Raw genomic sequence first — 13,566 nt, 5'->3', positions numbered from 1 at the left:
TAGGGGGTTTTTTTGGAATAAATTGATAGGTATAGACATGAATTTTTTATACTTCTAATAAGATGATATACTGATAAACATGAGGGAAGGACATTAATTCCACATTTCTTGAATACCTTCTATATGTATTGCATTGTAACTAGTGCTAAGAAGGCTAGAAAGTTAAAGAAAATATAATCCTTTTTTTTTTTTTTTTTTTTTTTTTTTTTTAGCTGAGGCAATTGAGGTTAAGTGATTTGTCCAGGGTCACACAGCTAGGAAGTGTTAAGTATCTGAGACCAGACTTGAAATCAGGTCCTCCTGACTTCAGGGCTGGTACTCTATCCACTGTGCCAAATTAGCTGCCCCCAAAATTCCTTTTTAATAGAGTTTTTGATCCAATGACTTAAAGAATTGCTTTATGTAGAATATGAAATAGATATGGAAGAAAGACTGGAAATAAATAGTAGAAAGAATAAGATGAACAATAGGACGTTTTCTTAAGAAGAGCTCTGGATTCAGAATCAGAAGACCTGAACAACCTGTACAAATTTGGGCAAGTAACTTAACCTCTCTCTATAAGCCTCAGTTCCTCATCTGTAAAATGAAGAAATTATACTAAGTGCCCATTGTCATTCTATCCAGTTCTAAATCTACAAATTCTTAAGATTATTAGAGTTCAGAGATGATGCTCATGGAAGGAAAAAATTAAAAACTTTAATATTTTCATTTTACACATGAAAATCTAAATTTTTTAGAGGGATGTGTGTGTATACATGTACATGTACACACCTGCAGGGGATTATTGGAAATTTTTGATAAGGGTGAATAACTAATAGGAAAATATTTAATAAAGGTTTTTATTAGCTAGACTCAACATAACAGTGAAATCATGTTATGGAGCTGAGTTCACAAAGGCTATCCCAACAGAGTACAAGCTTTGCTTTTGGCAGGTTCTCTATCACAGTGAAAATAATTAGAAGGTAAACTTGACCACAGACTACATCAGTTTTCCAAGGATTAGCTAAGTACAGAGAGACTTGTTACAAGATTGGCTGCTTGATGTTGAATTTCTTGACCACAGACAGGAACCCAACAAACCAAACCCAACTGAGAAATACCAAATGGTTTTTATTCCAACCCTGTAGTGGCAGAATGGTAGAAAAGGGAGAAGATGTTAGAATCATAATTTTTAGACAGCCTTTAAATAACCATCAAGTAAATATATATGTTACTGGAAGCACTGAATTATAATGTTCAACATTGAAACTTTAAATCAAACAAGAAGAGAAAAGGAAATTGTAGCTTAATAAAAAAAACAAAACAATTTATTGGTTCTTCTTAAAGAGGCATATAAATGAGTTGTTAAAGTTGCTTTCATCTTGTGCCCAAAGACAATAAAAAATATTTCATAGACTGTGTCATTTCAAAATTGTAGGACTCATGATAAGTATTTTTAGAGAGACCATCATGAAAATAATTACAACTTTTGCACCAATATCCATTGTAGAGAATGAAGAAGTTGAGAAATTTTATGAATAAATTAAGCATATGCTTCTATTACACTCAGTGAATTGAATACAAAGGTTGAAATAGATGATGTTACCAAAAAATTGTTGGAAAATATGGTTCAGAAAAAGGGTTTAGTGAGGCCAAAGACTTATAGACTACACAAAAGTATAATGCCTTTATATTGTCAATACTTTCAAGAAGAATGGACGATATGGCAAATGTTAACTTTTTAAACCTTCCCCTTTTCCCCCAAAAATTAACGAATTGAGGGAAGGACATCTAGAGTTACCGTTATAACAATTTTATACAGAAATTTTACAAGTGTAAACTAGTTACTGAAACAGGGAGGTAATCCAAAAACTTCCTAAGAGGATAAATACTTGATCTGTTGATCAGCAAATATAAAAGGTAAAGCAAATATAAACTTATTCAGAATTTTTTTGCTAGGCTAAAAGTCAAACTATGTATGTGTTTTGAAAATAAGCTTTATTAAAAAAAAAAGAAAGAAAGAAAGAAAGAAAATCCTACAGAGATTGAGTAGGAGATTGTGAACATTATTGCCTTATTAGAACAGAAGTAATGGGGAAAAGCATGGCAAGCTACTCAATTAAACAAAGTTACTATGAAGGTATTTAAAGATGAAATTTGAAGGAGAGTAACAAATGAAAAATTGAATAGATATGTGAAGATTTTTAGAGCAACCTCCTTTTGCCATCAGAATTATTTAATTTGGCTATTTAACATCACAGTTTCAGAAATTGAAATAGCATTAAAGAAAGGAGATGTGCCCAGAGGAGATCTATATTGAAGATCACAGAATTTTGAAGGCATTACAGGATTGTTTCATAAGGTACTTGAAGAAGAAGATTCAAAAAGCATGGGGAAAATATTCCATTTATTGCCTCCTCATCCCAAAGATACCATGAGAACATTACTGATCCCAGTTGTTTCCCCTTCAACTCATAAAATTTGAGAATAATATACATCAGTAGCCTCCTTGATGAAGGTTTTGGAAGGGCATCAGAAGACTTTTACAAGTGATTTTCTATAGATCATAGCTTTTCTCATTGAGTGAAGCACTTAGAAACTATATAGCCCAATATTGGGAAAGAAAAAGAAAATACACTGTTTCACTGTCCTTGTGATTTATCAATTCCACAAAGGCATTTGATTCTATAGATCTATCTTTTTTTTTTTCCCCTGAGGCTGGGGTTAAGTGACTTGCCCAGGGTCACACTAGGAAGTGTTAAGTGTTTGAGACCACATTTGAACTCAGGTCCTTCTGAATTCAGGGTTGGTGCTCTATCCACTGCACCACCTAGCTGCCCCTCTAGATCTATCTTAAAAGCCCTCCTATAAGATATCTTCCTTGCATTTGTCAAAATTATAAGAATTCTCAAAAAATATTATTGATAACTCTTTTTGAGCCTTTGAGTACTGATATCAAGTAATTCACAAAACATTGCTAGAGAATTACCATCACTCTAAAAGTCATCTAATATAGTTGATATCAGATTTTCTCTACAGATGGTGAGATTCTTGTGTTTAATCATTTTTGTATATGACAGTTGAACTAATTGCACTGAACCTTAGAGTAGTTTAGAGCTGCTAAATAAGATCCATAATCACTCAAATTAGTTTGGATTAATGATATACACAAGAAAAACTAAGTGAATATAGAATGTTCAGTGGTCAAACCATGCAAATTGGGTGGACAGTTTAAAGAGTTCATGTTTTTATTTAGTATGTATGCATGTGAGGATATGTATAATATGTATGCAAGTGGGTCTTGGAAAGATAAAATGGACCATGAGCTGAGCTGAGAATTGAATAGGAGGAAAAGAGAGGAATGAATTGTCTTTGGGAAATTGGAAAATTATTTCAAAAGCTTCTCTGGAAAACAAAAGCCCATTTTAAGATCACTAGCATTCTCCTAGCAATGATTGTGGGGCTGTGAGTCAAAAAATACTACAATCTCTGAACAAGTGAAAATAAGGATCCCATAATCAATGGAGAGGCACAGGAAGGTATAAATAGGTGGTAGCACATTACAGGTAAGGAATTAAGAAGAATTATATAAAAGATGTCATCAAAGAAATGTATTGTCAAAAAAAGATGAACCAGGGCAACTAGATGGTCGATAGAGTACTGTTTCTATAGTCAGAAGAACCCACATTCAAACCGGACCTAGCTGTGTGACCCTGGACAAGTCACTTAACCCTAATTACCCCCCCAAAAAAAAGATGCACCAGTCATGTAATAAAAGTGGGGGACAATCGACAGCTCATGTTTAATTGAAAGATAATTTGAGGAAGGCTCCTAACATGTTGAATAGACACTGTGGCAAACCTGTAGGAATATTTGGAGGGAGAGAAGGTACGAAATATGTAAGACCACGTTTTGGAATAGGACAAGATACTCAAGTGAAGAATACAGATGAACCCATGCTTTAGCTCCTTGCTTTGTCCCAAGAAGTTGAACAATGCATAGTCATCTAGTGCATCCCCCTCATTTTATACTTCAGGAAAATGTAGCCCAGAGAGGGTAATTGAATTGCCCAGAATTAATTGCTGAGCCAAGGAGTTGGCCAACTTAAACTTGTAACAAAAATAATACTTGCTTTCTATGAAACTTTTCCAGAAAAAGGAGAAAAATGTCAGGAGGAAAATGAAAAGCAGAAAGCCATCCCAAATGGTATGGTCTAATCATTCAGATTCCTCCAAAAACTCTAGACCAAGTAGTAAGTAGCTGTAGTCTTTCCTCTGATTTGAAATCCAGGACACAACCCATTAAATCATATTGTCCCTTAGTAGTAAGGGCAGGAACTGATTTGACTTTCATAGAAAAATAATTGTGCTACCCAGCTAAGTTTGTAGAACTATATTGCTACAATCAGAAAGTATTTCTTGAATGTCCTCTGAGTTTATGGCATAGTTTCTGTGGCTTAGAGTCATAGGATTTAGAGGGAAGAGGTATCATAGTATCATAGATTTAGATCTGTAACCTTATTTTACAGATGAAGAAAAGAATGGTCAGAGAGATTGTTATTTTTCCAAGATTATATAGGTAGTAAGTAAAAGTAGAAGGAAGAAATGCTGAGAAAACTTTTTTCTATTTGGGAAGTGCTTCCTAGCATGGGGAAGATCATTAGTTATAACCTCTCCCTCTCATATCTTTCATTGTTTGTTATGTCAGATTAAGACAAGTCTCAACATCTCATCCTCATGAGCACAGCCCTAGAAAAGAGGTACTATTACTTCCCCTATTTATAGAAGCAAAAGAAAGAAAGACAGTGAGTCGCTCAGGATCATACAGCTAAAAAGTATCTAGATCAGGTTTCAACTCGGATCTCCCAGACTCTAGATGTAGATGGAGAGGTTCCTTGTCAGTGACCAGTAATGTTTATTTTACCTAAGTGGCAGCATCAAAACTTGCCAACCTGGTTTTGTTATAATAATGAGTGTGATAAACCTGTATGAATAGTAATTGTAATAATAACAATGACAATTATAGCTCACTTTAATTTTTTGAATTGTCATAAAAATTTTAAGTGTTATCTTTGTTTTATATATGAAGAATTAAATAGCTTGCTTAAAATCATACAGAGACAGAACTCAAACCTAGGTCCATTAATTCCTGATCCAAGACTTTATCATTATCCCATGCTGTCTAGGTTTTTCTAAGAAACTTACTAGGCTTATGAGATAATATTAGCCAGATTCTGTCTGTGAACTTTTTGTAATTATTCCTTTTCTTTTGTGGCTTTTCCACCAAAGTTAGAAATACCATTATCAGAAGAAGTTTTCAAAGTATAGAGTATCATCTGCAATATTAACTCTGCTATGCAGAGAAGTATAGGAAAAGTAGGTTATTTGCAATTTATGTGGCATCTCCTGCCACCTAGAGGCAGGGGAGGGTAAAAGACCTATTGGGAAAAGAAGGCTATATGACAGTGGCATTTCTTGAGTACTAGCAATTAAGCCATTTAAAAGTGTCAGGCAAGTTACTATATAAAACCATATTTGTCAGCGCAAAAGTGTGTCATAACTCAAGTAGCATTAAATTTCATTGGTCTATTATCCCTCTTGCAATACAGATTGTAACCATAATATAACTTAATCAATGGTTTTAAAGTATTTCTGTGATTGAAAATTTTATCATCTTCTGGCTAATCTGTTGATGAGCCTCTCTAAAATTTGTTAAACTCACCCCCAAACAACATATATACAGTTGATCTCTACACGATACTCAAGCCTTTCCTGCTTGGCAAGACCTGTCAAAATTTGAATTTTTCTGATATAACCTTTTTAAAAAATAAGGTTTTCTTCATATCACAATTAAGCAATGAATTACGATTTTAGTGGAGGAAATTTCATGTATGATAAATACATTTTTAAAATTTAAACTCATTGTTTTCTGTGTACAAATAAGTATACCATAAGGGAGGATATGAGTTTAGACAAAACACTATAAAAATGTAAGAGAAAGTTAAAGTGATCAGAAAATCAGAGATGGTTTCATGGAGGTGGTGGCCCATGGTGATCCTTGAAGGAGGAATTTAAACAAACAGACATAAGGAGGGAATGTGTTCTATGAATAGATATATATCAAGATGAAAGAGAACAAAGTGAGACTGAGTAGCAAGTAATCCAGTTTGGCTGAGACATTGAACATGTGAAGGGGGGTAAAGTAACATAAACCCGGAAAGGTAGGTTAGAAGTAAATGGTGGAGAACCTCAAATATCAAGCTGTGAAGTTATTCTTTAGACTGAGAATTCTTAAGGTGAATAGCTAGTTATTTTAACATTTTGAAAACTGTATTCTTATATAATTGGTTTTCTATGTAATCTTATGTATTTTATGTATTTGAAGCTGTTGTTTTATGAAGTGGTATATAGGTTTCACCAGACTTCCAGAGGCTTTAGACAATGAGGAATCCTGGGGAATTTTGAACAGGGTAATATAATTAGATTTTGACTTAGGAAAACTTTTGGCATCGCTATGAATGAAGGTTTAAAGGAGGAGACATTGGATGCTCTTATAATAGTGCAGGCGAGATTAGATTTATTGGCACCAGAATTAGGATAGTACATAGTATACATGATGAAAAGGGGGCATATGAAAGATATTGTGTAAGTAGAATACCTGTAAGTGACTGACAAAAAAATAATTTTATTAAACAAGTATAAGAGTATACATTGGCTTTTTTTCCCTCTCATTTTCAAGATGATTGTTACTAGTCCATCAGAAAATGGACAGGTGCTTCATGTAATTCCATCTACTCAGACAGGAATGGCACAAGTTATCATTCCTCAGGGGCAGCTCCTAGATGTGACCAGTCCTCAAGGTGAGTAATATGAATATTGTTTGGGGAACCTGAGGATGTTTTTTAATGATCAAGTATTTCAGAAAATCCTCTCAGAGAAGTCAATGTTAAAATTTATTTCTTCAGGTAGGATTGTGAATATTAATAAACTAGACAAAGATGCTTGGCCCAAATAAATTTCAAGTTCATTTTCCAACCCTTGTCTACGTTAACTGTCTATTTCAGTTTGGAATTCTGTGAAGCTGGTTGACTCTTGCTTCCTCCTTAAAGGACCAGTGAGCATAAAATAAAATTTTGATAGTAACAGTAGTAATATTAACATTAATGCTAATAATAAGACATAGAGCCAACAGGCACTGGAGAAGTATTGCATTTGTTTCTGGGTGGATTGATTATTTGTATATGAGCATGTTACTCATACCTTTTCCCCCCCAACTATTCTTGTTTTCTCTCTGCTCCTTGCACTTTTTACCCTCCTTTGTCCTCTAGTTGTTTAAAGACGCTTCATGCTTTTCCTCTTTTTATTCTGCCTTCCTTTTCACTTTCTCACTTCTCCCTTTTAGGTCACTCTGATACTTTTTGTTTTCACTAATTTTTGAAATTAAACTTTTTTCAAATAATAATTTTTTTTCTTTTTTTTCCAATTTAATATTTTTCCAGTACTTTAGCTCTTTCTCTTCTAAAATTGTAGCTCTACTTCTTTGCTGTTTTAATAATAATTTATGATAGTGGCATTACGGTGACATTACTGTTATTTCATGATCTAGGTTAGCAGTCACACTACACTTTATAAAGGGAACTTTTAAAAGTAAGACATTATGAACACATGTACAAAAATGCTCATTTTGAAAGTATTATAGTACTGTGAAATGATAGTTGTCACAGCTGTTTCTACTTTTTTTGGTTCATATCTTGGTTTCCCAACTTAAAACTTAAAAATACAAAGTGATAGAATTATAAATTTTAAAACAAATTATTTTAGAAAATTCTCAGTGAAATAATTTGTTTTGCCACCTTTATCTTAACTACAATTCTTGCTTTTCCAAAAGAGAAAAAATTATAGTTACCTACATTCCCTTGATGTTATTAAACAAGATTATTTTGTGTTGTTGTTATTAAGATATTTCAGAAGAGAATACCACTGATGGACACTTACAGACTGTAGCAGTGACTGCTATAGCAGACAATACCAGTAGTTATATTCTTCATCCACAAGCATCCCTCTCCTTGCCTAAAAAGACAGCAACTAGGTAGGTCAATAGGGAAAAAAGAACTCATCTAGTACCATGGACATCTTTTCCAAATTATTCGTTTTCTAAGATGGCCTAATATAGAAAAGTTTAGTAATTCATTTATTATTAAATATATTAAGTCTTGATTTATTTAAAAAGTATGTTTCAGAGGACAGCTAGGTGGAGCAGTGGATAGAGCACCAGCCCTGAAGTCAGGAGAACCTGAATTCAAATGTGATCTCAGACACTTAACACTTCCTAGCTGTGTGACCCTGGGCAAGTCACTTAACCCCAATTGCCTCAGCAAAAAAAAAAAAAAATATATATATATACATATATATATATGTATATAGTTTCATACTGTTTCAGAAGGTACAGCTGCCCAAAGCTTCATTTTTGATACCTGGCTATTTTATATTGTAGAATTATAAAAACAATTTATTGTTAATAAGCTTTCAAAAAAATGAGTTACTTAAGGCTTACCTCAAAACACTATTGCTTATGTTACTCTATGATAAGACTTATACTTTATATTCTCTTGTTTTGTTTTTGTCTTCTTTTTTTCCCTCTCCCTGAGGCTGGGGTTAAGTGACTTGCCCAGGGTCACACAGCTAGGAAGTGTTAAGTGCCTGAGACCAGATTTGAACTAGAGTCCTCCTGAATTCAAGGCTGGTGCTCTATCCACTGCGCCACCTAGCTGCCCCTGTTTTTATCTTCTTGAAAAGTTTTTTGGTTAAAAAAAATCATACTTGTTTTTACCCTAATTTGACAAATTAGATTGGATTCTGTTAATACTCATGAAATCAAATAAAAATGTTTCATTACCTGATTTGTACTAAATAGTAAGTGTAGGAACCAGATATATAATATAACTGATTTTGTAATGACTGCAGATTGTATTGAAGAATATTCTGGGGCAGCTAGGTGGCGCAGTGGATAGAGCACCAGCCTTGAATTCAGGAGGACTCTAGTTCAAATCTGGTCTCAGGCACTTAACACTTCCTAGCTGTGTGACCCTGGGCAAGTCACTTAACCCCAGCCTCAGGGAAAAAAAAAAAAAAAGAATATTCTGTCAAACTCAGTATTTAGGGAGATAAAGATATTAGCAGTCTTAACATGCATAACTTCATATCAATTATATATGATTACTAAAAAAAAAAAAGAAAAAGTAATCTATAAAATTCCTTTATACAGTGTATTTTTTTAATCACAATTTATAAAACTTCATCCATTGTCTTAGTATTTTGTACTCTGACTCTAGCAAAGCAATGCAAAGTATTTTAAAATATTTTTTCTCTTGGCCATTGATATATATGTTGTCTTTTCAGAATAGCTGAAGACCCTTTTCCTGTCCCTCTGCAACCACTTCTTCCACATACTCCTACGTGGGCTCATCGTCTACGGAATTGTCAGGTAGATGGAAAACCATCCTAATTTAAGTCCAGGGAAAATCCTGATGAGATTACTACTAACATGTATTTTTTCTCTGTACCTATAGAGTTTATATGAAATATTTTATTTATAAACAAAGTAAATTTATCCATATCTATCTTTTCTTTAAAATAAATTGTAAAGAAATAGAAGGGGAAAGGAATAAGAAAAGTGAAAGGGGCTATAAAAGGGGAGGACTGTTTGAGGGAGATAATGGTCAAAAGCAAAATATTGGGTAGGAAAGAAACGGGGAAAGGAAAGAGAAAAATATTACTTGGGGAAAATAAAGTGGTTGGAAATACAGGATTAGTAATTTCATCTATAAGTGTGAATTGGATGAATTTTCCCATAAAACGAAATTGGATAGCAGACTGAATTAAAAGCCAGAATTCTACAATATATTGTGTATAAGAAACACATTTAAGTAGAGTTATACATATAGAGTAAAGATAAAAGGCTAGAATAAAATCTATTATGCATGAGCTGAAATAAAATTAATTGTAAGTTCCTTCAGGGCAAGGAAAATTTAGATTCTGGTCCAGATAACCTATTTTATTGTTATAAATCATTTCTTCCTTTTTGAATCTCTTTCTTCTCATGTTTCTATGATTCTGCAATCTTATGATTTTCATAGAATGTCTGAATTAAAAGAAACCATCTAGTCTAAACCATACCTGTAAAAGGATTTCATTACATTATACCTCACAAGTGGACATACAACCTTTTGTTGGAAGATCTTTATTGAAAGGGAACCTACCACAAGCAAGCCATCCTACTTTTGAATAGCTGGAATGATTAGGCATTTTAGTCTTATATTAAGCTTAAATTTCCTTCTTTGTAATTTTCAACTGTTAATCTTAGTTCTGCCTTCTGAATCCCAAATAAAACAAATTTGATCCTTCTATATGACTGTCTTTTAGGTACTTGAAGAAAGCTTTCATGTTCCCTTACTGTACCTTCTCTTCTCTAGGCTAAAGGGACTCAAAAGACTTTTACAACATTCTACTCTGGATGCTTTTCAGCTTACCAGTGCTTCTCTTAAAAAGTGGTGGGCAGAAAAGAATCTTCTGGATGTTGTCAAGCCAAAGCATAGTACAGATAGACTGTCATCAAATTACAGGTTAACCACACCTTCCTTAGCTTATACTTGTAAAATTGATTCCATAAACCCAAGCATAAAACTTTATTATATTTATCCCTTATATAACTTTAGCTCTCTAGATTCAGCCTGTATTCTAGCCTGTTCAGATACTATTTTAAACCTGACTAGGTCATCCAATAGGGTGCTTACCCAATCCTGACTTTGCAGGTTTGATTAAGATACTGTCATTGATTTTGTTAACAGCATAGAGCCAGTAGAGGCCTCTGAGGAACTTCGCTAGAGTTCTCCTTCCAAGTGAAATGGAAATATTAATGCCGCTTTTTTGAGTTCATCCATTCAACCAATTCTGAACCCATTCCACTTAACAATATTATATAATCTATATTCCTTCATCTTTTCCCACAAGAATAACTTGAGATGCTTCATAAAGCAATTTCACTAAAATTTTAGTAAACTATACTACAGTATTCCCTTGAACAATCTAGTTTATAATCCTATGAAAAAGTAAATAAGATTTAATATTACATGACTTTTTTTTTAATGAACATGTTAATTTTTATGAATTTTTTTCTTCCTTTTCTGGATGTTCACTAGTCCTCAGTACAATCAAGAATTTTCCCAGAAATAAAATCAAATTCACTGTCCATAATTCTTACCCCCTTTATGAAAATAAAAACATTATTTGCTTTTTTCTAGCCCAGTGGGACCTTACTTGCTTGTCATAATCTCTCAAATACCATTGAAAATTCATCCACCATTCTTTCATTCCCTAAAGATATAATTCATCTGGGCAAAGTTACTGGAATTCATCAAAGACAGCTATCTTTTTTATTTTCTTGAAGATAATCTCCATATTAGCTGCTTTTATCCTTTCATTCCTTTTTAGGAATTAAAAACAAATGCAAAATAAGAATTAAGTAACCTACCTTCTTTCAGATCTCAGTTATACTTGTCCTATCCACTCCAACAGCTATCACATCTAGTCCCTTCATGAATGCACTTTACTATTACAACTAAAAAAAAAACAACAACAACAACAAAAAACCCAGACCATGTGTTTGTCCTTAATTTTCCTTAATAGTCTCAGCTTAGTCCAAGCTTTAGCTCTCATGATGTGATTTTTATAAGATTATGCCATGCTTTAATGTTTATCATGGCTTCCATCTTCCATACATATATTTTTAAAAATTAAATTTAGAGTGCCTCAGAAGGTGGAGTCAAAATGATAGAATAGTATAGCCTATGTTCTCCACTACACCTTCTCCACAGCCATCTAGAGAATGCACCAAATTGAATTCTGATCAGCAGATGCCAGGAAAAAAAAAAAAAAAATCAGTGAGTTATTTTTCTAGCCCTGTTCATCTTAGGTAGCCAGAGAGATCTGCAGATAAAAAATCAATGTGTTATTTTTCTAGCCCTGTTCATCTTAGGTAGCCAGAGAGATCTGCAGATAGTAGGATTGGAATCTGTTCAGTAACACACTGTGTTGTGGAGATTAAAGCATCCAGGAGCTCATCTGGAAAACCAAGACTTGGCTCTGCAGCAAGAAAAAGTCTCAGGGGATTTCTGAAGTAACGCAGATTACAAGAATTGGTGTTATCTGGCAGCTATGTCCCTTACCACCTAGTTCTGGGTCATAGATCAGACAGAATAAGAGGAACCTGTCCCTAGGAATGACAGAAAGTTATGGTCACAGTTAAGGATCCTGTTGAATTTCAAAGCAAATAGTAAAAACTATGTGGCTTTGATCAGAAAAACAGAGCAAGAATTCACTTCTATCCTCTACTTAAGATTGAGGGATACACTGAATAATGAGGGCAGGAATAACAGACCAAAGGAGAGCCAAAAAAAGCAGAGCTTCATAGTGAATTAATAGTAACTTGAGTCTAGCAGAAATCTACAAAACTTCCACACTTAGAACTTGAGGACAAGGTGACAGAATTCTGTCCTTGACTCAAACCTGAGTAGAAAGTATGAAACACAGATTGCCAACCTGGTAAGAAGATTTTGCTGTAGATCATATCACACTGGGAGTATTGAAAATTTGGTAGTCCCTTACCTGAGCTATCTTTGAGATCCTGGGATAATGCAATAATCAGTATTCCAAGAGAACAGCCTACAGGACAAGAGGACAGAAACTGAGCCATTCAGAACTCCAAAATTCCCAGGGATCATAAAGGGAGTCTAAATTAGACAGAAAGCCTGAGAGTGATTCTGTCATCTTGATCTTAAAAGAAAAATGAAAAGAAAGAAGAAAATTCCCCTTGGGGGCAGGGACAAGTAAGGAAAAGAAAAAAAAAAAATAGCAAAAATACATTGGGTGAAATTTCTATAACTAGCTCTATGTTTATTTTCCTCCTTTTACCAATTCTGATGATAATGAAGCTCATAATTCATATGCTCCCCTCAACACTCTTCTTTTTTTTTAAATATACTTTTACTTATCTACCCAGTTATATAAAATGATTTTTGCTATTTTTTTTTTCTTTTCCTTACTTGTCCCTGCCCCCAAGGGGAATTTTCTTCTTTCTTTTCATTTTTCTTTTAAGATCAAGATGACAGAATCACTCTCAGGCTTTCTGTCTAATTTAGACTCCCTTTATGATCCCTGGGAATTTTGGAGTTCTGAAGGGATACATGTATCATCTCTATAAAAATATAAGCAGTTTAACTTTGTTTTGTCTCTTATAATTGCTCATTTATGTTTATCTTTTTAGCCTTCTCTTGATTTGTGTTTGTATGTAAAATTTCCCATCCAACAGGGAAACAGGAAAAAAAAAGTTTAGTCAGGAACAAAACAAATTCTTAAAGTTCAGGGATCAAAGAAAGAGAGGAAAAAACAACAAATTAGCATGGAAGGAAATAAAATTTGGCAATAACAATTGTGAATGGGATGAACTTACTCATAAAATGGAAAAGAATAGCAGAATAGATTAAAAACAAAATCCAACAATAAGCTGTTTAAAAGAAACACCCAGCATTAA

The 13,566-nt window shown here is 33.6% G+C and overlaps 1 protein-coding gene across 5 annotated transcripts in view; it reads left to right on the top strand.

Annotated features, from left to right (window-relative positions):
• The window catches only part of CARF (calcium responsive transcription factor), a 52,244-nt gene that overhangs the window by 11,187 nt on the left and 27,491 nt on the right, over positions 1-13,566 (top strand). For 3 of the 5 annotated variants that reach the window (XM_074299005.1, XM_074299006.1, XM_074299007.1), the window contains 3 exons: positions 6,718-6,838; positions 7,938-8,067; positions 9,378-9,462. In XM_074299005.1, coding sequence (XP_074155106.1) covers positions 6,718-6,838; positions 7,938-8,067; positions 9,378-9,462 — 336 coding nt within the window. Of the gene's footprint in view, positions 1-6,717; positions 6,839-7,937; positions 8,068-9,377; positions 9,463-13,566 lie in introns of those variants that run through there. The other 2 variants (XM_074299009.1, XM_074299010.1) reach the window with 2 other exon arrangements.

This window comes from Sminthopsis crassicaudata, chromosome 3, assembly GCF_048593235.1.
Source record: "Sminthopsis crassicaudata isolate SCR6 chromosome 3, ASM4859323v1, whole genome shotgun sequence".
Taxonomy (NCBI): Eukaryota; Metazoa; Chordata; class Mammalia; order Dasyuromorphia; family Dasyuridae; genus Sminthopsis; species Sminthopsis crassicaudata.
This window is presented reverse-complemented; position numbering and strand designations above follow the sequence as displayed.